We start from the raw sequence: 27271 nt of genomic DNA, 5'->3' as shown, positions 1-27271 counted from the left end.
GTTGCACACGGTGCGAGGAACTTGGCTGGGGATGCTGGGGATAGCTCACTATGTAGATCAGGAAAAAATGGAAGGGCCCGTGATTGAGATGAAACATTAGATGTGAGAAAACGCTCGTCTAATTTGCTTTTAGGACGAGTATCTCTTTTTTCTGCTGGCCAGTCAATATTTAATTTATCAACAGCACGAGTTATCACCTCAATAAGCTCCTCATATGCTTGGGAGAGGGATGGCGAATCCTCGAATAATAGACAAGCAATTTTACCCGGTTATAGCAGGTGGCTCAATGCACTTTTGACCTGGTCCACCCTCCACCCATCACCGGGTGAGAAGAAATAACTTCTTGCAAAGTTAGCAAAACAAACAAGACAAGCAAACAAGTTCTCTAGCGAGCAGATCGAAAAAAAAAAAAAAGTACGAATTTCTCTACAAGTGATGATGTGTGTTGTTGATTTGCTCAATGAGAAAGAAAACTTTTGAGACACTTTCACAAAGTATTTCATTTCACATGATGATTGACTGTATTATCATGTATATAATATTAATGGTTAAAGTATGTTATAATTTGGAACAATATAAATTATTTGCAACTTCCACGCATACTGTAAATACTTTTGTTAAGTGCATTTGTTTAAAATAACTGCATAATGCACACTCACAATTAATGTTAAAACAAATGTTTAAAATAAATGTCTGACTGTATCTTGTTGCCATTTACATCTACTTATTTATAGATAATAGATTTACATCTATTTGTTATATTTTTTGTTTTGTTATTTTTTGCTCAAAAACCTGCATGTTAATAATTAATTGTGACAACATCTAAATGCTCCAAGTGTCTTTATAATGCAAGCAATAAAACACAGATCTCACCCAACAAAACCAATCTTCTGACCCATTATTAGATACATTAGTACTGCTAACGACAGACAGCTTAGCAATAAGTAATTTTCAATACAAAGACTTATATACACTACAGTGCACTGAAAGCCACAACAATTAAGAAAAACAGTTAAGATCCATGAAGTTAAATACTAAAAAAGTGATACAAAGGCAAATATGCCACAATATATACAGTGGGGAGAACAAGTATTTGATGCACTGCTGATTTTGCAGGTTTTCCTACTTACAAAGCATGTAGAGGTCTGTAATTTGTATAATAGGTGCACTTCAACTGTGAGAGACGGAATCTAAAACAAAAATTCAGAAAATCACATTGTATGATTTTTTAATAATTCATTTGCATTAATACCTGCAAAATCAGCAGTGTATCAAATACTTGTTCTCCCCACTGTATATTATATAAGACATACAAGAGAACTCATTTAAGATTAAACGCAAAGGCAAAACAATGCAGCAATATGGAATAAATTATGAAGTCAATCCACATAAGATCAGATCATTTTTAAAGGGGATTCAAGGCAGTGTTGTATCAATATCATTTACATGTTAAGAGAACCCATTTCTCCCAGTTTTTAAAGCGTTTGATGCAAATTAATTACACATCCTCACTGCTTCCTCGAGTTACTTAAAGGGGTCATATAATGCCATTTTTGTACAAGTTAATATGAATCTTTAGGGTCTAAATGAAAACTTTGTAATATACTTTTATTAAAAATTCTCATTAGTATTATAAGAAAACACTAATTTTACCTGCTCAGAAACAGCTCTGTTTTCAGCACGCCGTTTCAGTGCATATGACTTTAAATGATAATGAGCTTTGGTCACCCCGCCCCTCCGTTAGGGTTAGCGATTTGCAAAGATTAATATAAAGGTTAATAAAACGTTACACTTACTTCTTCTGGAGGTGCAGAGGGAATATAAATAGTTGGTACCGAATCTTTTTTCAGCAGCAGCTTCTTAGCAAAACCAGCTTTATACTGACCCTCGTTTATAAAGCAGTCTGGTGAAAAATTATTCGCGCAAACATGAACGCATTGACGTTGCTCGTGGGGAATATTCCCATCGTAAACAAAACTCAGCCACTGCGTCTTCAGCGGTTCAGATTTAGGAACATCAAAATGACTGCTGTGTTCGTTATTACACCGAAGAACAGAAAACCACAATCGCTTAGGCGCCATTCTGCTCCAGTGTATCAACAATGATGACGGACTATGATTGACAGCTTGCTCACGAGCGAGGGCGGGTCTGTGTTGAAACACTGCTGTCAATCAACAATCCTGGGAGGGGCGTCCGACCGTGTGACGTCACACGGTCGAACGGCTCGATTTGAGGCAGGGGAAAATATATAAGGAGATTAAAACAAAAACACTGGATGGATTTTTATCATAATAGGATGGTTGTGTACAGGCACAGCCAACACACATTTCAGTACAATCAACTTGAAAAAGTGCATGTACCATTATATGACCCCTTTAAGCATTTAATGTTGATGGTCAAAACAGTTATTCTTTGCGCTAGAATAATGCTGCACCAAGTGTGTTTAAATTAGATCCTTGTCATTCTTTTCAGAGCAAACACACCAATTTTATATATAATTAGCTTTTTATAGATTGACAGACTACACAAAAGTGAGCCTGATACAATTAGCATTGCTTCCACGGAAATCAGGCGTTAAAAGGCATTTTATTTAAAACAATCACACTTTTTCAGGATTTTAAAGAGCCAATTCAGGTCCCTGGACTACAATGTTGGAGTGATGCTGTACAGTCCAAGTATGGCACATTGTGAAAATATGCTGTATCATTTTACAACATAGTATTCTTTATCGGCCTGCAAAGTAAGCCTTCAAACTTGAAAATATGTAATTGATGTAATGAAAGAATTTCTAGTACTTACAGCAAGAGCAATATTTTTCCCCATCTGAGTATTAGCTCTGTATAGATCTAAAGTGCATTATCAGAACATAAGTGGTGGGTACTAAATCGGGAGAACCGAGATTTTTCCCGGTGGGCCGTCCGTGAAATGGGCTGAAATGGGCCGCCGCATTATGCAGAATGGGCCACAAAATGGTGCCACGATCTGCCGAAGGGGGCAGCGATATGCCTAAAAGAACAGCGACGACCCCCCCCCCACCCCACAACAACTTTTGAGCCAGTTTCTATGTAAAATCCTGGCCCAATTTCTCTTCCCAGTTCTACTTAAATATGAGAGCTCTTGAGCTACAGTAGCAAAAATGAAAGCTTATGAGATAGGTAGCTCCATGTGAATTGTTATCCAGTAGGTCAAGTGTAGGCCATAGACAAGAGAGATAGAGAGACTAAAGTACTTAATCATTTGCAGGACTCAATCAGCTCAATATAAGTCTCTCATTTAGTGTAATGGTCAGAATGATAGAAGAGAGCAATAGGTCCTGTAGAGAGTGGACTGTGGAGTTGACATTCAAGTAGTGACTTATGTTAATCTACTGGCACTACTGGAAGTGGATGGTAATACATAGAAGTATGAACTGGGATTTTTTTTTTTTTTTTAAACTTGGTACTCTACATGGCCAAATGTATATGGACACCCCTAATGGTAGGGTTTGACTGTTTCAGCCAGACCCATTATGAGCAGGTGTATAAAATCAAGCATACAGCATTCAATATTTTTCCAGCATGACAGTGTCCCGGTTGACAAAGTAAGATTTATGAAGAAATGGTTTACTTTGCTGAGTCAGGTGTAGAAGAACTTGACAGGCCGGCACAAATCCCACACCTCTGTGTGTAGTTACAAATGTGTAGTTACTGTGTTTTGTGTCAGAATAGCCAACATGAACATTATGCTTAATCAGAATTCAACCAATCAAATACTCAATAATGTACAGGGTTGGGAAGTAACGGAATACATGTAATGGGATTACATATTTAAAATACAAAATATGAGTAAATAACTTTATTCAACTACAGTTACAATATAAATTGTTGGTAATCAGAATACAGTTACATTCAAAAAGTGTTTCGATTACTGAAGAGATTATTTTGAATTTTATTGTAATTTGTTTCATTTAATATTTACACTATTTAGTTGTAAAACAATTATACAGTATACAATCTGAGGTGCACTTGCGCAGCAGTGAAACTTTCTCATTATTTGTTTCATTCATGTTCAAACTGTTGTGAGTGAAAATTATGTAATTGAGGAACTTTCCCTTGATAGTTATAATGGAGGAGCTACACAATGTTTCTACAGCTTAACAAAAACCATTAGAAATGCTTTGACAGATAAAACATAAATCCAATAAATACACGATTACATGCCTTGTTGACATTTTGGAAATGCTAACTAATGTAGCCTTTAACATAACATAGAAGGCTACAAATAATATACTGTATTTTGTACCTCATTCTAGGAACAGAATCCACATACGATCAGAAAAAGCATGTCGTTGTGAACACTCTGTGGGGCTTTTGAAGTTTGAATCAGCAAAAATTGTTAACCTTGTGTAAATTGTCATGTGAACATTCAACTTTATGCTTAGATAAAATACTATTTCTAGCCTTTACATGCATCTCTTACCAGACTCGATTATATTTTATAATGTATTCTATTTCTCTAGTAAGACTTTTGATATTAGGTCAAATATGTACTGCAATAATTCTATTCTTAATGATAATTGAAATAATGTTTGGCTGTACAAATATATCTAAAAATCCTTAAAACATGATATATTTAATTGAGTAGCCAAACTGCATAAGATATTTAGGCTTTTTTCTCAGAGAATGTATTTTTACCGTTCTGTGTATTTTCTTTATGTACATGTATATAGTTAAAATAAAAGTGAAAAATTTACCAGTTTTGAAGAAGTAATCCAAATTATTTAGATTACATTACTGACATTGAGTAATCTAATGGAATATGTTACAAATTACATTTTACAGCATGTATTCTGTAACCTGTAGAAGAATACTTTTTAAAAGTAACCCTCCCAACCCTGGTAATGTCAAAACTACTTTTGTAAATTTAAAACGTTATTTGTTACCTTTCTGATTCTTCTGTGCTTCTGTGATGTAAAGACTCCATTGCAGTAACAATCTCTTTTTTCTTTGTTTTTCTCTACAATGCAGGGTGAAGTTAAAAGATGGCGTAGCATTCCTTGGTGCCCGACCCAGTAACCCTACACTCTGGATGGTTAGTCAAGATGTAAGAACAGAAGGTCATAGGGTTGTGACCTTGCATTGTCGCCGTAAGGAGTCCAGCTATGGACAGAGGTCAGTTTTCTCACGTTTCTTTGAACTAGAATCGCCTCTAACTTCATTTCCTCACAGAAAACATTAATAAGTTGACTCTACTCATTTGATTGAGTAAACTTGTTTCCTCAATTGAATTGAGTAATGGTGTCTCCAAAGCTTATGTAATTAAGTTTAATAGATTGTTAGGTTAGAAGTTAGATAGAATGAACTTAAATATAAGAGTTATGAGCTCAAACCCTGACATTTCAAGTAATACTTAAGACAACTTGATATTTCCAGAAATGTTAAGTGCTGTATACATATGCAGCGTTCTATGATTTGAGTGCTTTATAAATTGCTTCAGGAGTGTCAAATGGCATATCAAAGTGGTGTTTTGGATTGGATCTTGGCCTTCTAATAAACTTATGTCATTTTGAGACATTTAGTATTTCAAAAAGAGAAGTTCAATAAAAAAAGAGTTTATACTTTATATTTTGTTCTAAAGTTAGACAAATTACTCGTAAAAATTTTATGGAATGGTGGAATACCCATAGTTAAGTGTGCAAAAGTCTCCAAATACTCTTTGGGGACACTGTACAGTATAGTGTTTTCAATAAGTGTTCAGATAAAAGGCACAAGTTGCCTCGAGATTTTCCTCAACTCCTCAAAAAGTAATATTCGGATTATGATAACAAGGACTGGACATCAACAAAGATATTAAAGGAACATTTTTAATACCATTTGATGGTCTTAAGAGCGTGGTTTGGAAGTCTCTTTGAAGTTGTTAAAAGTTGTCACAGGAATATATCCAGCTGACACTTAGACGTCACAGCTGAGAGTGTTTGGACTATTTCGACACTAAACTGGCCTAAAACAGCTTTTTAACTTTTACACTATACCTGTCTTTGAATATTAATCTTGACTGACAGGCAGTAGTTAACAACATATCTCCATTCCCTTCCTATTAGAATTAGAACATTGAATCAGTGATCCAAGAGGGCCTAAAAGTTGTTTCGTCCATTTCCGAATCTAATTTGCATACTCAAATTAATCTGCAAAATAGAAAACTGTTGATGGATGCAGAAGAAAAAAAACATGCTGCTTGCAATTAAGTGTGGATTTGCAGTCTTTGTGTGTCATCATGCCCTAAATCAAATTTCTCTGCAGATCTGGAAATAGCGTTAATGAACTGTGCTCTACACTGACAGGTATAATTTTACACAGTAAATGCAGTTTGTTGGAGGTCTGTAAACTTGAAAGATTAAGCCAAGCACTGTCGTGCAACTCGGCATGGACACACAGTCATTTCTCCATAGCTGAATACATTTTCATTAATTAAACTTTTTTTTTTTTTTACTAAAACGTACTGATAATCATTGTTGAATGAGATTTAATTGCACAGCAATCAAGGATTTCCTTTTCATCTTGTAATTTCTAGGTTTTCTGGGATACCCCTACAAACACTAGTACTCAGGCTACCAAGCAAACTGTGTAAGCAACAGCAAACTAAAATATTAACATTGCAGCATTTCCAGTGTATGTTTATACTTTGGACAGCTGTAACACACACACATACAAAAAAAAAATCTTTTAAGAGTAAATTTGTGGGAATCCAGGGTCACTTAAGATGTTCTATCATAAAAGAAGTGTAAAAATGCTGCTTGGATTAAAGGGGGAATCTGTGGCCATGAGTAAAAACACAAGCTGTGTTATAATTAGATTTCTAAGCAGTTATTTATTTTTTTTTTTTTTTTTTTTTTCAAATATCCCACTCTTCTGTCAGATCTTAAGAGGTTGAATTAAAGTATTTGGCTGAATTTCACCAGAGGCACAAACTCAGTAAGTGTGCTGCTGTAAAAAAAATAATTATTTTCCAATTCCAGAGGTTAAAACAGCATAACATTGCTTTGAAATATGCCCTTAACTCACTATATCAGAATATTTCATGCTGGGTTAATTTTTTAAAGGACATTTTAAATTTAGTCATTGTTTACCCACCCTCATGTCATTTTAAACCCGTAGGATATTTTTTTCCTTTCTTTTTTCTCTCTCTGTGGAACAAAAAGGGTGAATTTTTGAAGAATATCTAAGGCTCCATTAGATTTATTGCTTCAAGTTTGACTTTAATGACTTCTTTGTTCTTGCTTGTCTCATGAACAAATTTCATTGACGTCAAACCTGGACCAAGATTTTCTTTGAATAACGATTTAAATTTAGGTCTTTTCACAGAAAATGATTTTATGTCATCAAAAGACTTGGAAGATAACACACAAGTTGTGTTGACCATTTTTATTAAACATTTATGGTGCATTTTTGTCATTTTGGAACTGTACTCATGTGGACAAAGCGGCCAGGATATTAAAAACATGTAATTCCTTTTTGTGTACAAAAGAAGAAAAAAAGTCATGTGGATTTGGAACAACAAGAGTGTGAATAAATTATGTAAGAATTGTATTTTATAATTTTTTGATGATTTTTACCTTTAACTTAATTTAATTCTTGCCTGTGCAAAAGTACACGTTAGTTGCAGAAATCATATATTGGTATAATTTTACTGGTGGTTCTTGTTTGAATACATATAAAGTAAAAAGGTTTCAAGTGGGCATTAAAACTTATGCTTACTCAAATTGCACAAAATGCCAACCTTTCATCAATCCAGTAAAAACCTGAAATCGAAATCACACTAAATAGACACAAAAGCCCTATACAGACGGGACTAGTTTTCCTTGACGAGGTTAAGTCAATTTGTGTTAAATAGATGTGCTTTGTGATTTTAATTTGCCTGAATCATACGTGAATAGATTTTTTTTTTAATTCACGTAACCTGTCAAAATAAGAGAAAATCTGAGAAAATTAAGTACTGTTTTTAAGCAAACCTTGTGTTCTGTGATTGTGGTATATTATTCTCATCAGTTCATCTTAACCTTCAATGAATACCATAACTAAAGCTAAATTCTTGTTCCACTGCCTGGTGCATCTTTGTTATGGATTTAGCCCTTTTTGACTTTTTGACAACTTTCAAGTACTGCTGGCATCCATTCCATGTGAAAATTCTATTAAATTAATAAGGAGAACCAGATCCTGGAAACTGCTCAGAATAGCTACTGTAGTAGCAACGTCATATTAAGTAATGTCTTTCCATAATCATGTACATGTTACAATAATAGAAGTAATAACATAAGTCTTGTTTATTTCAGTGGGTATTGTGATGCATGAATCCACAGCACACAACCTAAAAAAATGCCCATATCCAGACAATAAACACTTCAACCTTCATAAAAACTACAGAAATTTCAATCTTGTCAATCACATCACGACATGAAGTCACAGACATCCTCATTTATAATTACGGTTCAAACGTCATTTAGAAAACTAATACCATCTGAATAGTGCTAATGAATTTTGCCTTTTCTTAACCTGATATTGTGAAATTGAATGGAATATTAACAGTTACCCATTTGCGTTTGTAATAGGGAGTCTCTAAATTTCTGCTTAATCCAGTCTGGCATTGATCTAAAACCAGGAGTTTGAGACTAAATAAAGCATGTTAGCTTTAACCCTCTGGGGTCTGAGGGTGTTTTGGGCCCTGGATAAGTTTTGACATGCCTTGACATTTGTGCTTTTTTCAGTTGCTTAAAAACATATTAATGGCTAAAGTCTGATAACACTGTATTCAGCTCAAACTGGGCTACAATAATATGTGAGCAACATGTGTGTACATGTTTGTATTTTTGAGAAAATAATGTATTTTTATTTCCTGACGTCTGATGAGGCATTAATGTAAACGCAGTTGGTTTGGTCGAAAGAGAACGTATGTTTTGGACATATCAAATGTTGGACTTGAAGTGTACATGTAACCAAATTGAACACTGTCTAGTAGGCTGTATATATGTCATATAAAGCTAATCAAACAACAATAACAAGGAAATGAGAAAACCACTACTTTTGGCTGAATATCTTGAGTAGCTTTTAAAGTATTAATTAAGCAATATCACATGAGCAAGAGTGCGATATGGCCTACATCAGCATTGCTGTGATTCGGCCGCAGGCATGTAATCACGGCAGTGCTGATTTTGGGCCATATAGCATGATTGCGAGTGTGATATTGCTTATATACAGTTCATTGAACAAGTAAATAAAAAAAAAATAGGAAAAACTGAGTACGGTCATAAAAACGCATTTGTGCATGGAACTACTTTATTATGAGACCAATCAGAAACTGCCTTTACTGCTTAAAACCATCCAAACCTTGGTTAGTAATTAAAAAATGTCACTTCAGAAATAATATCACGGCATGTGATGTTTCAAACGAGTTCAAGTCAAGTCAAGTCAAGTGGTTTTTATTGTCGTTTCAACCATATACAGTTAGTACAGTACACAGCAAAGCGAGACAACGTTCCTCCAGGACCATGGTGCTACATAAAAACAACATAGGACAAACACAGAACCACATGAGACTACACAACTAAATAAAATACCTATATATACCTATATACCTATATAAAGTGCACGTGCAAACATGTGCAAAAGTATGGGACAGTAAAAGAAATCTCTGACAATGAACAGGACAATAGGCACAGTGAGAGACAGTGCAGCGCCGACCAGTACACAGTAGTGCAAAAAGATGACAGTTCCTAAAAACGTAAACATAACATACTATGAGAAAATGTTCTATGCACATAGCAGTTATTGAGGTAGCAGACAGTTATAAAGTGACAGTAATTAAAGTGCAACTCAGGACACATGTGTGTGTGTGTGTGTGTGTGTGTGTGTGTGTGTGTGTGTGTGTGTGTGTGTGTGTGTGTGTGTGTGTGTGTGTGTGTGTGTGTGTGTCAACCCAGTCTCTGAGTATTGAGGAGTCTGATGGCTTGGGGGAAGAAGCTGTTACACAGTCTGGCCGTGAGGGCCCGAATGCTTCGGTACCTCTTGCCAGACGGCAGGAGGGTAAAGAGTTTGTGTGATGGGTGTGTGGGGTCATCCACAATGCTGGTTGCTTTGCGGATACAGTGTTTTTTGTAAATGTCTTTGATGGAGGGAAGAGAGACCCCGATGATCTTCTCAGCTGTCCTCACTATACTCTGCAGGGCTTTGTGGTCCGAAACGGTGCAAGTCCCAAACCAGGCAGTGATGCAGCTGCTCAGGATGCTCTCAATAGTTCCTCTATAGAATGTAGTGAGGATGGGGGTTGGGAGATGTGCTTTCCTCAGCCTTCGAAGAAAGTAGAGATGCTGCTGGGCTTTCTTGGTGATAGAGCTGGTGTGAGGGACCAGGTGAGGTTCTCCGCCAGGTGAACACCAAGGAATTTGGTGCTCTTCACGATCTCCACAGAGGAGCCGTCGATGTTCAGCAGAGAGTGTTCACCTTGTGCTCTCCTAAAGTCAACAACAATCTCTTTTGTTTTTGTCGACATTCAGGGACAGGTTGTTGGCTCTACACCAGTCTGTTAGCCGCTGCACCTCCTCTCTGTATGCTGACTCGTCGTTCTTGCTGATGAGACCCACCACGGTCGTGTCATCTGCGAACTTGATGATGTGGTTCGAGCTGTGCATTGCTGCACAGTCGTGAGTCAGCAGAGTGAACAGCAGTGGACTGAGCACACAGCCCTGGGGGGCCCCAGTCCTCAGTGTGGTGGGGGTGGAGATGCTGTTCCCGATCCGGACTGACTGAGGTCTCCCAGTCAGGAAGTCCAGCATCCAGTTGCAGAGGCAGGTGTCCAGGCCTAGCAGGTTCAGCTTTCCAATCAGGTGCTGAGGAATTATCGTGTTGAATGCTGAGCTGAAATCTATGAACAGCATTCGAACGTATAAGTCCTCTGCCCGGTACGCACCTGGGATGTTTGTGTAAACAAGATCAAGCGCGTTCGCCCCTCTCGTTGCAAAGTCTACATACTGATGGAATTTAGGGAGCACTGTCTTGAGATTCGCATGGTTGAAATCTCCGGCGACAATAAACACTCCGTCGGGGTGAGCGATCTGCAGTTCACTCATAGCCCCATACAGCTCATAGAGCGCTTCCTTAGCATTAGCGCTCGGAGGAATGTAAACTGCGGTTATTCAAACAGTGGTGAATTCCCGTGGTAAATAAAAAGGTTTGCTAACAGTCACAATCTCCAACATCGATGAACAGTAACTAGAGACTAGCATAGAGTTCTTGCACCATTCCGTGTTGATGTAAACACACAAGCCACCACCGCAAGTCTTGTCAAGATGAAATCTTGTTTTACACATGCCTGCATGCTTTGGAGAGAGAGCACACCTTTTGTCATTGTTGTATTTGCATGTGCAATTAGATCTGATGAACAATTATTATGTTTGATTTGTTTTTATGTTTGATTTGAGTCTTTTGATTGGTTTTTCATATCAACACAAAATTTTACTTTGTTGCGGTTGACAGGATTGGGAACAAAACAAAACAAAATCATATCTTATCTTATTTTGTATATACATTTAAATCTTTTTTACACTTAGATATATAAAAAAAAAAATTTTTAAGACCAACTAGTCGATAGGTCATACAGACAACACAATTACAAGTCGATTTTGAAAATAAATAATAATTCACATCCATAATCTATTAGTATATTCTCTCATTCCATTTTTCTCACTTCATTTTCATTACTCCAATGCTGGATCAGTTTTATGCAGGACCTGTAATCCATTCTACTTTCTTCAATATTCTTTCATGTTTTCTTTTTTTTCCATTGCCCTCATCTCTGATGGAGGGATGAGATCTTGGCATGGATGGATGGCAGAACAGGTTGATCCACTCCAGCTCCCAACTCTTTCCCTTTATTACATACTCTCATTCTTTTCTCAGTGGGGGAAATTTGATTAGGCGTGCTATTACCTTCGGTGGGCACCTTTCACCTGCCATTTATGAAGGGTGTTTCAGCAGAATGAGAGCTACTGTCAGAGAGAGAGAGAAAGAGAAAGTAACAAGGCAGGTGAGAGGAAAGGAAGGCTGAAGTGCCTGCAATACATACTGTATACTATACAGAGACAAAAAGAATGGACATCATAAGAAAACTGAAAAGGGTGAGAAAAAAAGCTGGATGTGGTTGTGTCTTTGTGTATAGTCAGCATCTTTGATTTCTGTACAGGGTGTAGGATGTTGTGTTAGGTTGTTGAATCTGTCTGTCACACTGGCAGCTTTTGTTTGTGTGAAGAAGGTCAGAGCAAAATTGAGTTTTAAACAAGAGTTCACCTTTAATTTTACCGCTGAAAACTGCCAGGAACATCTCGTACTCAGACACATAAAACCTCACAGTGGTCTTTTAGAAATGTAGTCAATATGAGGACCAAAGGTTTCTAGCACAACTTCTATGATGCCAACTTCCTTTAAGCAACAGATATGGAAGTTTTTAATACTGACTTTCTTTACATTTAAGGGGTTGTGTGGTGAAGTGGTTGAAGGTTTGAACCTGGTTTGTGGCATTCCATGGCCAAAAGCAGTGTTTCCCAGGATGTAAGGTCCATTCAGTTTGGATGTCACTCTAATTTAAGAATTCTATATTAAACTCATCAGCTTGTTAGTAGAGTAACATCTATATGGCCTGAATTGGGTGTGTCAAGTAAGGAAGATGTCCAAAATGTGCAGTGTTAGGAAAACCAGTATTTGATATCAAAATGCAAACAGGCACTTGCTAGGGATGGGAGATACCACTTATTTTCTTTTTGATCCAAAACCAATACTTTCAAGTCCAATATCGTCGATACCAATACTTCTATTAAATTAATACTTTTTTTTATTTCTTGGGATAAAGTGGGTCATTTAAAATATTATTTTTTGTCATCATTTAAGTCATTATTATTATTATTATTATTATTATTATTATTTACATTTGTGAACCTAAACAGAAAATTATTAGACTTCTGTTTTGTTTACCCTTACAAAAATTAACCATGGTTTCATTACAGTAACTATAGTTTTACCATGGTATTTAGTTAAACCATAGTTACCACACAATTAACCATGGTTATTACTAGCTAGATACATGACAACAGTCAAAGATGTCTGTCTAGTGCATGTTTATATATACAAATATAATTGAAAATAGTCCAGATGGGTCCCATTTGGTGTTCAGGAACAGTTAGGCCACACTAGGCCTGTTTGTCCTGATTTCTCTCTCTCTGTTTACAAACTGAGCGCCAGTGGGAGGGCCAAGGGTGCAATGATTAAAGTAGGCATTGATGTTGTTGCTGTATAGGTGGTCATGAATTAATGAGTGCCCTAGTGTTGTAAAGAAATCATGGAAGCTTTGTTTTATTTAATGCTTTTATTGCATTAAGGATTACGTTTTGAGTTCTGAAATTTACAGTATGTTTTTATAGTACATTGACCTCCTATGTGTCAAAATATCAAGGAAAAGGATGAGTTGGACTGCAGATTATGAACCAAACCCCCTCACCTAACACCATTTTCTGACCTGGGAGAAAATCCCTGGAGCCATTTTTTAAAGGAGTGTTCTGGGTTTAATACAAGTAAAGCTCAACTGACAGCATTTGTGGCATAACGTTGATTACAACAAAAATTTGTTTTGACTCGTACCTCCTTTTCTTTAAAAAAAGCACAAATCTGGGTTTCAGTGAGGCACTTACAATGGAAGTGAATGGGGTCAATGAGAGTGAAGTGATTTTTGGAGGGTTTAAACAGAAATGTGAAGCTTATAATTTTATTAGAGCACATACATGAATTCTTCTGTTAAAGTTTGTGTATTTTTTGAGCTGTAAAGTTGTTTAAATTGTATTGGGTTTGTTTAGGGATTACATTGTCATGGTAACAAACTTGTAAAATTGGATTAACTTTAAACAGAAAGAGTGATTATCACACTAAAATATTTTTTACATGCATATCCTTTATTTCTTGTGGCTATACTTTTTTTTTCTGTAATGTAAAAAAAAACCCAAAATGTCTCCCATTCACTTTCATTATAAGTGCCTCACTGGAACAAAGATTTTTGCTTTTTTTAAAGAAAAGGAGGAAAGAGTCGTAATATTTGTGGTAATCAATATTATGCCACAAATGCTGTCGACTGAGCTCAATTTGAAATGAACCCGGAACATTCCTTTAACATCTAGTGGAAAGCCTGGCCAGAAGAATGGAAGCTGTTAGGGATGACCAATTCCCTATTAATGCCAATGGTTTTAATATTCATAAAACATTTTTTTAAAAGTGTATCACCACTGAGTGGGGTAATTAACCCCAGATTTCTCCAATGAGCTTGCCACTTTAATAAATGCATGATAAATTGCTTTTGGTTTCATGACTTCTTAAAGCTGCTGTAAGAAAATAATAAACCTGTTGTTGAAGGGATTGGAGAGGGTATTTAATTCAGTGGCTAAGTCTGGTGGAAGTTAGCAAGACAGCTATCACTGCTATCATTGGTTCCAGCCATTTTGCTTCAACTTCAACTAGACTTAAAGGGATAGTCCACTCAAAAATGTACTCACCCTTTTGTTGTTTCAAACCCATATGACTTTCTGTCTTGCATGGAACACAAAATGTGATTTTAGGCAGAGTGACAGCCTCAGTCACCATCAATGTTCCCTTTATGGTGCGTTCATGCACAGCTGCACACTTCTGATGTTGCGCAGGCAGAATCTGTGCAGGCAGAATCAAGAATAAAAAAATCTGCACAGGCAGAATCAAGAATCAGTGTGTAGGAAAAACCTAGAGATTTCCTGAATAAAAACTAAAGTAACGATCAGTGTAAGGGTCTGGAGTCCATACGAATGTCTTTTATTTATTTATTATTTTTATTCAGTATGCAACTTTGAATTTTTTTTTTTTTTCGTGAAAGAATACATTACCCCATATACTGCAAGTATAGGCGCTCTTAAACTGTTATAATACTCACTGCTCATAATTTAATATTTTTTTTTCTATTAAAGCTTATTTTATACTTTGTTATTATGACTGTTTATCTGAATAATAAAAATAATGAAGAAATGTTAACTTAATTGATAAACAGTTGAAGGCAACATGTAATTGTTTTAATGTAATGTTAATATATTATATATATGCACATGTTGGGTTCTTGGAGTGGAAGAGGAAGAGAGGAGACGCGGGAGTAAGTACGTTAAAACCTTTAATAACAATCGCTGGAGTTTAACAAATGCTGGAGTGGAAACAAATGCTGGAGTGCACCAAACAATAAAGCTCTACATGCAAACTTAACACAATGTAACGCTTCAGTGACTGACAAAGCAATGAACAAAACAGGAGGGTATATGTACAAACAATGACTGATCATGGAATGGAGGACTGGTGAGGAGTATTGGAAACAGATGGAAGTGATAAGGGCAGTGGATTCTGGGAGATGTAGTCCTTGAAGAACATGAGGGAGACAAACTTTGACACCCCCCTTCCCTTTAAAGGGCAACTCCTGGTGCCAAAAGTAGGGTGACACAGAAGGTGAAGAAGCATACAAGGAGGATGAACAGGAGGCCTAGGGCGGAGATAGAAGAGGCTCGATGAAGGCAGGCGGAGCCATGGAAGGCTCTAAGGGCGGAGCCGTGGGAGGCTCGAGGGGCAGAGCCATGGATGGCTCTAAAGGCGGAGCCGTGGGAGGCTCGAGGGGCAGAGCCATGGAAGGCGAAGCCATGAGATTCTCGAGGGGCGGAGCAGTGGAAGGTGAAGCTGTGAGAGGCTTGAGGGGTTGAAACATGGACGGCAGAGCCATTAGGTGGAGCCAGGGATCTTGGTGCCCATAGAGTAGCCAACTGTTCGAAGGGTCAGGGTGGAGCCGAAGGTTCGGAGGACCGAGTTAGCATCGACGGCTTGGAGGACCAAGGCGGAGCTTGGGAATCTGAGAACAGAGGCAGAGCCGGTGGGACTGAGGACTGAGGTGGAGTCATAGGGAAGGAGGTCCCCGGTGAAGCTGGAGGCTTGGAATGACGAAGCATAGCTGGAGGATGGGAGCCAGGTGACAGACTGACAGAGGCGGAGCTGGAGGGACGAGGGACCCCAGAGAAGCCGATTGGCTGAAGGACCACGGTGGAGCCAAAGGGACATAGAGCCGAGGTGGGACAGAGGGAAAGAAGGGCCAAGGCGGAGGCTCTAGGTGGAGTCGGAGGGTTTGAGGTTCCCCTTGACCATGGTTTCACAGGGAGCGAAGGTCGAGCCGGTGACGTGGGAGGAGCTTGTTGACCTTGGCAGGTGTTGGTGCTGGTTATAGACCGGGGTTCTCACCATAATTCATAGCGAACTGGAGATCTACCAAGACTTGGTGAGGGTCTTCCTTGTGGGTCGGTAGAGGTGAGAAGAGATGTAGGGACAGCATAGCTCAGACATATTCTGAAACAGGAAGATTCTCCACTTGCAGAGTGGCTGTGGGATAATGGTAGTTTAAGCCCATTCCATAAATGGCACAGATGTAGGGGTCAGAGACAGTGGTGGAAGAGATGAGTTGGCAGAACTTGATGGTATACTCCAGGAGAGGAAGGTCTTGTTGAAATAAATCCATAAGTGAACCAGTGAGCTCCATAACTCTTGTTGGTCTGGACGTGTAGGAGAAGAGGATTAGAGGGATCGCTGGAGTAGAAAGTGGAGAGGAATCATGAAGAGGCAATATTCTTTGTTAGATCAGTCCTTCTGCAAGATTTATTTCTGAAATAAAATTATGATGACATAAGAATTTACACACAGTTATAACACAGCACAAAAGGACGTTAAAAATATGATCAATCAAATCACATTTACAGAACAGGAATAATCACTATGAAATCATTCATAATTATAATACATTCAGATGATCACTAGTAAAGGATTTAAAATAATTTAAAGGCAAGAAGAAACAGCAAGAAGAAACATTGCTGCTGCTGCTGCTGCTAGAGCATGGATCTGAATGCAATGAAAATATGAAAATAGATAATATATTGATGTGAAAGTTACTTTATATAGGTCCACAACAAGAACATTCATTCTTGTAATTTTAAAAGTTGAATATCTTGATTTGAAATAAAAACAAATTTAAATGAAAATCTTTAGTATTAATTGAAATTATTAACTTAATATAATTTAAAACTATTAGACATTAATACACTATCAAATAATAAACATTGGAAAATGAGTAGATGGTATGCACTTATAAAGACTTATTTGTTCTTTCTGTCTAGCAGCATAAGACACAATAAAGACTTATTTGGCATGCTTGTGTGCTTTTATTGAACTTCAAGTGAAATATTGTTTGTTCATGGCATCTCTGCCAACAAATCCTAATAAGAAGGGGTCTGGGTGGCTTTCACACTTTTCTGATATATCTACAGTATATTGTGGAGTCATTCAATCATTACTGATATAGTGTTAATATCTTACTTGAAATTATATAATTATTTTAGGTTTATTTATTCATAAATATTTAATGGCCAGTGTGGGAAAATTATTGGGAAAAAAACTAAAGTGTCTTTTAAACAAATGCAAGACTACCAAAAAAAAATTTATTTCCATAAATAAGTATCATAAATAGCTTATTTTGTAAATGTATAAAATTGTCTCATTGAAGTGCACTTTAAATTGGAGTGAGAGACTGTCACTTTGCTCACCGCTGGTCCAGTATCTGGATGAGGTCTCTGGTTGGGAACATAACCTACCCCTAAGCTGGTTAGCCGATTAGCGTATGTTACAATGGCAAGGAACCCAGATGAAAGACTATCCACTCTACTGGTACTGCAAATTCAGAGTTCGCTTAAACTAAGTTTAAACTTATTTAGCTAGCTGCTTAATCCTGCTTTGTGACATAGGCCACTGGTATTCTAAAAAAATCTCAGCAACTTTTAACTTCAGCACCTCTCTTGTGGAAGTCTCATAACTGTTCACCGATCAAAGATCTCCCACATTTACCTTCGCCCCCAGTTTCCCACAGCAAAACATGTCAGATACAACTGCAAACTTGCACAGGATTCTGATGGAGCCAAACCACAATGTGTGGTAATTCATCTTTAATGAGCAATGAGCTTCCCCATGAGCCCTCTTCACAGTTATTCTCCACTGTGCAGTCCATGAATCTCTCTCCTCTCACTGTCTCTGCCTCCACATGCTAAAATAACTGTTATTCTAATGGACAAGATTCGTCTTGATAATCACAAGTGATCCTGAGACACAAGTGCTGACTCCACATGCCCAGTCAGAGCACAATTCTGAGACTTCACTGGCCCCCTTTGGCCATTTCACTGAATTAAACAGCACTGCCTCTTCCGCTGGCAGAGAGAGAGTGTACCTTTAAACCTTCTCCAGTCTCATGTGATGGAGTACACTTGGAAAGTGGTTTTTTTTTTCCCAACATGTCATGTTGCCAACTGAAAAAGCTGTTTTTGTGAGAAAATTGAAGATGTCGCAATGTAAATACACCAAACACCCATTTAGGTGATTCAAAATCAGAAAGGGGTGAATTAACTGTTGGATCATTTGCATCACTTTATTCTGGTAACATTATGACTTTATACTCAAAAATTTACTATTTTATATTATAATGCCCTTAATGACCTTATTCTCGTGGGGTCTGGAGGTCTGGGAGGCGGCCTCAGGGCTAGGAATGAGTCAGGAGACCTGGGAGGCGGCCACAGGGCTGGGACTGGGTCTGGAGGCCTGGGGGGCGGCCACAGGGCCGGGACTGGATCAGGAGGCCTGGGGGTGGCCACAGGGCCGGGACTGAGTCAGGAGGACTGAGGGGCAGCCACAGGGCCGGAACAGGTTCAGGAGGCCTGAGAGGTGGCCACAGAGCTGGTACCGTGTCAGGCGTCAGAGCCGCAGGAGGAAGGGTGGGCAGAGCAGATTTAAGAGGAGTCTCTGGGAGGGCGGACAGAACTGCTGGAGGAGAATTCTCTGGAGGGGGCGAAACCGCTAGAGGGGGACTCTTTGGGGGAGTGGGTGGAGCCGTGGAAGAGGGAGCCATGGGAGGCTCGAGGGGAGTGGAGAGAGGCCATGGAAGGTGGAGCCATGGGAGGCTTGAGGGGCGGAGCCATGGAAGGCGGAGCTGTGGGAGGCTTGAGGGGTAGAGCCATGGAAGGTGGAGCCATGAGAGGTTTGACGAGTGCTGGCAGCGAATTAACCTCCTTCGTCATGAGCTCTGCAGCGACTGGGGAATGACCTCCGTGGTTGTGGGCATGGACAACAACTGGGGAACGACCTCCGTGGTCATGAGCATGGGCAGCGACTGAGGAATGACCTCTGTGGTCGTGGGCACGGGCAGCGAGTGGAGAAAGACCTCTGTGGAGTGGGGTACAGGAGTGGGCAAGGCCACTGGCATTGGCGCTGGGATGGTTGAGGCTACAGGCATTGGCGCTGGGATGGTTGAGGACACGGCAGGCGTTGAGATGGTTGAGGCCATGGCAGGCGTGGGCACTGGCTCGTTGGCCACGGCAGGTGTGGCCTCTGGGAAGGTTGAGGCCACAGGTGTTGGGACGGTTGAGGCCACATGTGTTGGTTGAGGCTGCAGCAGGCGAAGTTGTAGGTTTTGGATTAGGGTTCCTGCTATAATCCATGGGAAAGGGGAACCCCAAAGTTCCAGAGCTTTCTCCACATATTCACAGAGGGTCCAGTGAGGATCAGCCAGAGGCATCAGATCCTTCAGTGCACTACTCAGACCATTCCGTAAGAAAACCACCAGATAGCATCTGGATAGTGCACTAAATTAGCCTATTCTAAGAACTCACAGACGTGATCCTCAACTGTACGGTCCCCTTGCTTGAGTAGCTGAATTCAGACAGCCGCTAGATCCATGTGGGTCAGTTCTTCTGTCACGAGTAGTTGTTGAGATGAGACAGGAGATGTCGGATGTATTTGCAGACTTTAATAAAAATTACAACAGTGAAACAACAAATGGGAACTCAAAACAACAACAAACAAGAACTGACAAAGGAATGTAAAAACTAAAGGTTATTTATACAAACAAAAGCTATTGAGGGAATGGAAAACAGGTGAGAACAATCAAGGACAGATGGCAGTGATGCAGGTAGTGCATACTTGGTAACGCAATCCGGGAGAAACGCTTCAAAATAAGAGTACTAGGAAACACGAGGGAGACAGACTGTGACAAAAGGCCTATTATGAGATTATTCTAAAACCATTATAACTTTATTCTCATAACATTACGACTTTATACTTGATAGTGGAGCTTTATTATTCATCTTTATATCTACGTAAATAACAGAACATAACAGCAAATTTCAGGTCAACTATTTTACTCCACGTCCCTGGGACAAATTAATAACTTAGGAAGGAGATGTCGCGTGTCATCAAGACACCCTGCTCGAATTGTTAAATGAAACTATTTTCATCAACTCACTCCGGTTGCTCATCTGTCTCCATTAGCTCTTCACAGTTATTAGTGTTGTAATGTTCAGATAATTCACTACGGACAGTCAAAAGAGACAGACATGTGGCTTGCGGGCCTTTTTCAGAACCACAGATGAGCGCCACAGGGCTTGATTACACCAATCACGTTGCATTACAGTCAAAGGAAAGAAGCAAACAGACAGGCCGTCAGGCTGGCAGCTCTCAGGACAAAGAGCTATTGCCATCTTGAATGAAATGGTTAGATTATTCATAATCAGCTCCTTTTAAAATACTGTATTTCATGAGTAGCGCAGAACTTCGGAACATGGGTGTTTATACAACTATGGGCACACATTTTTTTTTTCAGTAAACTAACAGATTTCAACTATTTTTATTTTTGTTTTATGATGGTCAATTTAAATCTGTCTTGAATTTGTTTGGTCTGCAGGGCCAAAAGGGCCCTTAGTTTACATTGAAATATATACCATACCACTAAATACTACAGATGATGAAAAAAGTCCCTCATATAAACAGTAATTAATGTTGTGTCTGTGCATTAGGCTTACTTAACTACAAACAAGAAAGAGTTCTGTCCATTTCGTTCATAGCTCTCTGAGGACCATAATTTATGTTAATCCCAAACAACAATAGCTGTGTATTAAGTCAAAGGACTCATACCTCATTTTCATTATTAATCCACTTTTTCATTCAGAGACATTTAAAACACCTGTGTATGTGTTTTTTAGTGCCTGCTGTGAGCTGTATTATCACTGTGGCATCAAAATTAACTGCTGATTAAAATGAACCCAGCATGGTGCATACAGATATGGATGTGTGTTTGCATATGTGTTGCTTTTAGTGCTCACACAATTATTTCTGATCATATTTTCCTCCAGGAATTTATCTCATGCCATGCATTCAAAAGCAGACAAAGGCAATTTACTTTATCTAGGACCTGTGGATAATGCAATCTTCTTCAAGACAAGCAGAGCCCTGAAAATGGGATGGCGTTACAGGGAGCAACAGATGATTTAGAGCTGGAGGAGGGAGAAAGAGTGAGAAAGGGAGAAAGAGAAAAGAAAGGTTAGGAAGAAAAAAGTGGAAACAAAACCAAAAGAAGGAAGATGGGACTCAGAAATGGCTTCCCTTGGCACTAGCTTTGTCAGATACAATTTATGTCAGCACAACTGCAGTTCAGGTGCTGCTGCTTTCCTGGAGAAATAGAAGAGGACGTGTGTGCAAAGCCTGTTAGGTATGGGGGACCAAATGTGACAATATTAAAAATAAATAAATAAATACATCTTCAAACACAAATAAAAATGAAAAAGTGTACATATTAATACATAAATAAATGTTAAAATCTGACATACATAAGCATTTTTACTTTTATTTCCTTATTTATGTATAATTGCATTTAATTATTTCCACATTTATTTATTTCCATATGTTTAATTTCCACTTTTATATATTTCCACATTTATTTATTTTTACAATTATTTGTTTCCACATTTATTTCTACATTTCTGTGTCCATATGGTAATGAGGGGGGCATGATTTATCCCCAAGGCATAGCAGTCGAGCTCAGATTTATTTAGAGTGGAGCTTGGAGGTCACAGTGACATCTTGTGTTTGACAAAATGGAATTCAATTGAAACATAGTCACAGATGGGTGTGGGTGTGCATTAAGAGATTGTAAAATGTACCTTGGCTGTGAGTTGAGCGGGTTTATATGAAATACATTTTCTGTATTGAATGAATGGCGTAGAGGTCTTATATCAAAATCTTATATCACAACTGTTTAACAAAATTATATCTTGGTACAGACTCAAAATCCCTGCTGGGATATCTAAAATGCTTGGGACTCTGTTGAAAATCTTGACCAACAATCTGAATTAAAACTGCAACCAATTTGATAACAGACACTTTGATATTGTCAAAAGGAGGGTGTGCATGTGAAAAGATCTAGTATCATATTTAATGCAAATGCACAGATGTCGGCGAATAGGTATAGCTGAACTAGGCAGCTCAGCCCAGTGAGGGTGTCAAAAGGCGGGGAGAGATAGAGGGAGATGACGCACTGCTATTCATCTGGAACCATCACTGACAGATCAACATGTTATTAACAGTAAAATTATATTAATAGTAACCAAACTACTCTGTGAGTGGTGGTGGCATAGTGGGCTAAAGCACTGAACTAGTAAGCAGAAGGTTGGTGGTTTGATCCCCACAGCCACCACACCATTGTGCCCTTTAGCAAGGCACTTAACTCCAGGTTGCTCCAGGTTGCTCCAGGGGGATTGTCCCTGTAATAAGTGCACTGTAAGTTGCTTTGGATAAAAGTGTCTGCCAAATGCATAAATGTAAATGTACTCTCCTTTGGTCTACCTGCCCTATCCCTCCACTCTACTGTAGGATAAGTGCCCACAATCATGGAACAGAAAATCTGCTCAATGCCCACAGTTGCTGACAACACTAGACAGTTTCTGCTTTGGGGTGCATCACTAACATGAAGAGCAAGTGTGATTGCTTTCTGTATACTACATGGTCAATAAAATCATCATATATATATATATATATATATATATATATATATATATATATATATATATATATGCACAGGGATGAGAAAGATCATCAATATATTTGCACGTGAATAACAGGAATGAATGTATCACAAGCTGTAGAGTTGACCCGCTCTACAAACTGAGCCACAGCTGCTTTATTGCCAAGTATGCTTACACACACAAGGAATTTGTCATGGTGACAGAACACAATGGAACATACTTATTTATCATGCTTCAGCAGTGGAGACAATGGGAGATCCAGTAGCTTTTTTGAGATGTGCATACATAGGACATCATGTAATTAATTCAATTAAGAATTGTAATCGATTGACAGCCCTAATGTGTGTGTACATTAGGGCTGTCAATCGATTACAATTCTTAATTGAATTAATTACATGATGTCCTGACTAATTAATCGTGATCAATTGCATATACAAATATTTGCTGGGAAAGCCCCTCATATAACAATAATTCAGTCTATAATGATGAAATAATGATACATAGTTATCTTTAAATATATAGATAGATAGATAGATAGATAGATAGATAGATAGATAGATAGATAGATAGACAGATAATTAAAATGCATTACATTATTGTGGCAGAAGAGTTAATCATTGATAAGAAAATACAAAAAGCAGCTTTAGAATACAATGTATTGTTTACTACCATATTATTGATCATAAGTCAATCATTGGCATACAGTTCTCAGCAATCCATTTCACAAGTGAATTTGTCAATTAGTTTGATTTATTATGAGGGCTTGTTTAAGGAGCTGTCAATTTCAACAAGCGTCAGACGTGCTTGAGTATCGTCTCGGGTGCGTTGCTTCATAAACATAAAATGTTTAGGTCACTGTGTCAGGTTAGATATAGTTTAATACTTAGAAAACATCTTGAGATCCCTTGATCACATCTTAGTTCGAATTTGCGCTCAATCAAATGTTTTGAACGCAAGAATGTAACGAATGTATTTTTTGTGCTGTCTGGTTGTTTTCTTCACTGTATAAACTGTGCGTGGCCGTACAGCTGAAATTTAAATTACTGCCCTCTGGAGTAAACAGGTGGTACTACAACCTTGCATTCCTCAGGAATCTTTCTTATTACAATCCGGGGGCATTGCGATTAATTGTGTAAATTTTTTCAATGCATTATTTTTAATAAAATTAATCGCACTGAATTAACGCATTAAATCGACATACGCTAATATATATATATATATATATATATATATATATATATATATATATATATATACATTTTTATGTATTTAGGATAAAAAAAAGTAGAAAATATATTGATTATACAGTATAATGACGTTTCACTCAACTGAAATCAACATCGTTTCAATGTCAGGTAAGCAAACCAATTACAGTAGATTGATTTTATGTTCGTTTTCAATGGCATGAATGACGTAGATTCATCGTGACTTTAGATCAATAATGTTTCATTACAACACTTTTCAATGCATAATAAAGGTTCAAATTAATGTACAGATAAATAAAAAAAGTATATGCAATGTAAGGATGCTGCGGTGTGATTTTTTGACGGTTAGATTAAAGTCTGAGAAAAAAAATCTTGGTTAACCAGTTTTACAATTATATGCACATTTTCTTATGCATCAGCATTGATGCAATAAAATGAATATCATATAATAATTGTCTAAACGTCTAAGTGGATGTATTTACAGTGTTGGTGTAATGCATTACAAAGTAATTCATTACTGTAATTAAATTACTTTTTCATTGGAAAAAGTAAAGTGAGGGATTACTTTTCAGGGCGGCTGTGGCTCAGGTGGTAGAGCGGGTCGGCTGCTAATCGCAGGGTTGGTGGTTCGAATCCCGGCCCACATGACTCCACATGCCGAAGTGTCCTTGGGCAAGACACTGAACCCCAAGTTGCTCCCAATGGTAGGTTAGCGCCTTGCATGGCAGCTCTGCCGCCATTGGTGTATGAATGTGTGTGTGAATGGGTGACTGGGACACAGTGTAAAGCGCTTTGGTAACCTCTGAGGTTAGAAAAAAGCGCTATATAAGTGCAGACCATTTACCATATATAAATATAGTGAATTTAAAAATTGAAATTTTACATGTAAAGTTCAAATGTATGTTTTCTAATTTAACGCTGCCTCCTTAAATTCTTTGATCAGTTCATTGATAATTTATTTGATTTTATATGATTTATTTGACAGAATTAAAAGAACCATTTCATGTCTATCCTTGTATTTTTCATCTGGTCGAGGTTGACAAGGGTTTTAGAAAGTAATTCTTAATAAGTAATGCAATTACTTTTCAGACAGAGTAATTAGCACAGTTATCTAACTACACGGTAGAAGATGTAATTAGTAGTTTGTGTTACTAATGTGCTAATGTACCAGAGTGCTTCAGAAGTGTGTATAAGTAAGATTATTTTGGGTGCGCAATATGTATTTCATGGCATTAAACAGTTTTTTCTTCTGCATCAGTTTATTAAAGCAATTCGTTGTCTGTCAGACACCTCAACATAACAAATCGGCAACAGACTCAAAATACTGTCCACAACACCTCACAAATAAACCTATAGAATAATAATGGGAACATTGCTTACAGCAGGCAATTTAAAGACCGATCATGACTAAAATGTACATTTATTGTTGAATTCGTTGTATTTGTACAGAAGCAATGCTTTAAATAATGAGGGCCATTCAAGTTTAACTTTTCAAAATGTACACGCTGATAGTAACTACACGGAAATGCACCGCGCTGTCAGCACGCTTCAACATTACAAAAAGTGGCATCTTTAATTCATCACTTTAAAATCACCACAGCTAAAAATATTACTAGTTTGTTGTTTGACGACTAGTGGAGCATCCGGTCCCTTTGGAGAATGCGTGTTGTTCAAGGACTTCTGTCTGCTTGTTTTAAATCTGTCGTCTTCAGTCAGTCATTTAAATGCTGTCAAACAGCCACTTTAAGTCGCTTTTTTGATTGATATGAATCTGGTAGATCAAATTCCTCTGTTATGTTTTGGAATTCATTTGATTGAATAGTTATTTTTTATAAAAAATTATAATTGCAAAGAGGCATACCTGTGAATGAAAATCCACCTCAGCTATAAAAGCATTTTTAAAAATCCTCATTAAGTTGTTGTGAATACATCCTGGCCAGCACTGAGAAAAGTAACAGGTACCATGTGACACCGCCGTCTAGTTGGGCGATACAACTCGTACAGTGGAGGGAGGACTTCGGTTTTTGTCTCAATATGACAGACTCACAGCCAAACCTATTGCAAGGTATCTCAGCATTGGGGGAAGTGTGCCCAACGTCTCCTCCAATTTTTTTTAAAATAATTATTTACTGTACTCATATGAAAAGGCATACTGTAATAATTTCACCTGTAGTAAGTCAGTCTGTCCAAAAGCAGCCTATGCCCAAGAGCAGCTGTTTTCACGACAGAACATGCAAGTCAACTGAAAGAATGATAGCACACCTCCCTCATTACCATGTATAAATAAATTAGTAAATAAATAAATGTAGCCATAAATAATTGTGGAAATATATAAAAGTGGAAATTAAAAAATATGGAAATAAATAAATGTGTAAATAAATAAATGTAGAAATAAACATATGTAAAAATAAAATAAATAATTAAGGGTATGAATAAATGTGTAAATAAATAAATGCAGTTATACATAAATAAGGAAAAGTAAAAATGCTCACATATGTCAGATTTTAACATTTATTTATTTATTGATATATAATTTTTTTTTTAATTTTTACATGTATTTGAAAATATATTTATTTATCTATTTCTTTTTAATATTGTCACATTTGGTCCTCCATTGTTAGGGTGTGAATGTGGATGTGTGTGTTTTCTCACTGCCATGATGGCCATTTGTGGCCATAGAAATTTGAACTTTTATGGTCTTTTGTGAACTTTATGTGAAGTGTCAACAATCCTCTAACATGGTGTTGGCAACCTTTTTGATAGACTGTCTCTAGTTGTTTTGGAATCACTGTGCCGTATTCAGTGCAACGGCAATCTTGCTTGTGTGATATTGTTCAGTTAAACATTCAGAGTCAGTTCCTAAACCTAGTGAGCTGTCTTGCTGTCCCCTATAAACAGTCCTCTATAGCAGCATCCTAATATCCTACGAAGCACACGAGAGACTTGATTAGCAACAGATTTCAAGACAGGTTACGCAAGAGAAAGGACAGCATTCTCTGATCAGCACAAATAAACACAGCACACACCCATTTTGGGTAATATAGTCAGTTATCTATTATTTTAAACTATTTTTTATCAGTTCTTTTCAGTATTAAATATATTATATTTAGATTTATTA

The 27271-nt window shown here is 37.7% G+C and overlaps 1 protein-coding gene across 1 annotated transcript in view; it reads left to right on the top strand.

The window, feature by feature from the left end:
• The window catches only part of si:dkeyp-14d3.1 (transmembrane protein 132C), a 402929-nt gene that overhangs the window by 203773 nt on the left and 171885 nt on the right, over positions 1-27271 (top strand). Inside the window, exon 3 of the mRNA XM_052094014.1 lies at positions 5007-5150. Within this exon, the coding sequence (XP_051949974.1) occupies positions 5007-5150 (144 nt within the window). The remainder of the gene's footprint in view (positions 1-5006; positions 5151-27271) is intronic.

The sequence above is a fragment of the Xyrauchen texanus genome, chromosome 27, assembly GCF_025860055.1.
Source record: "Xyrauchen texanus isolate HMW12.3.18 chromosome 27, RBS_HiC_50CHRs, whole genome shotgun sequence".
In the NCBI taxonomy this organism is placed as follows: Eukaryota; Metazoa; Chordata; class Actinopteri; order Cypriniformes; family Catostomidae; genus Xyrauchen; species Xyrauchen texanus.
Note: the sequence above shows the minus strand (reverse complement) of the source record. Positions and strands in the feature narration are given on the sequence as shown.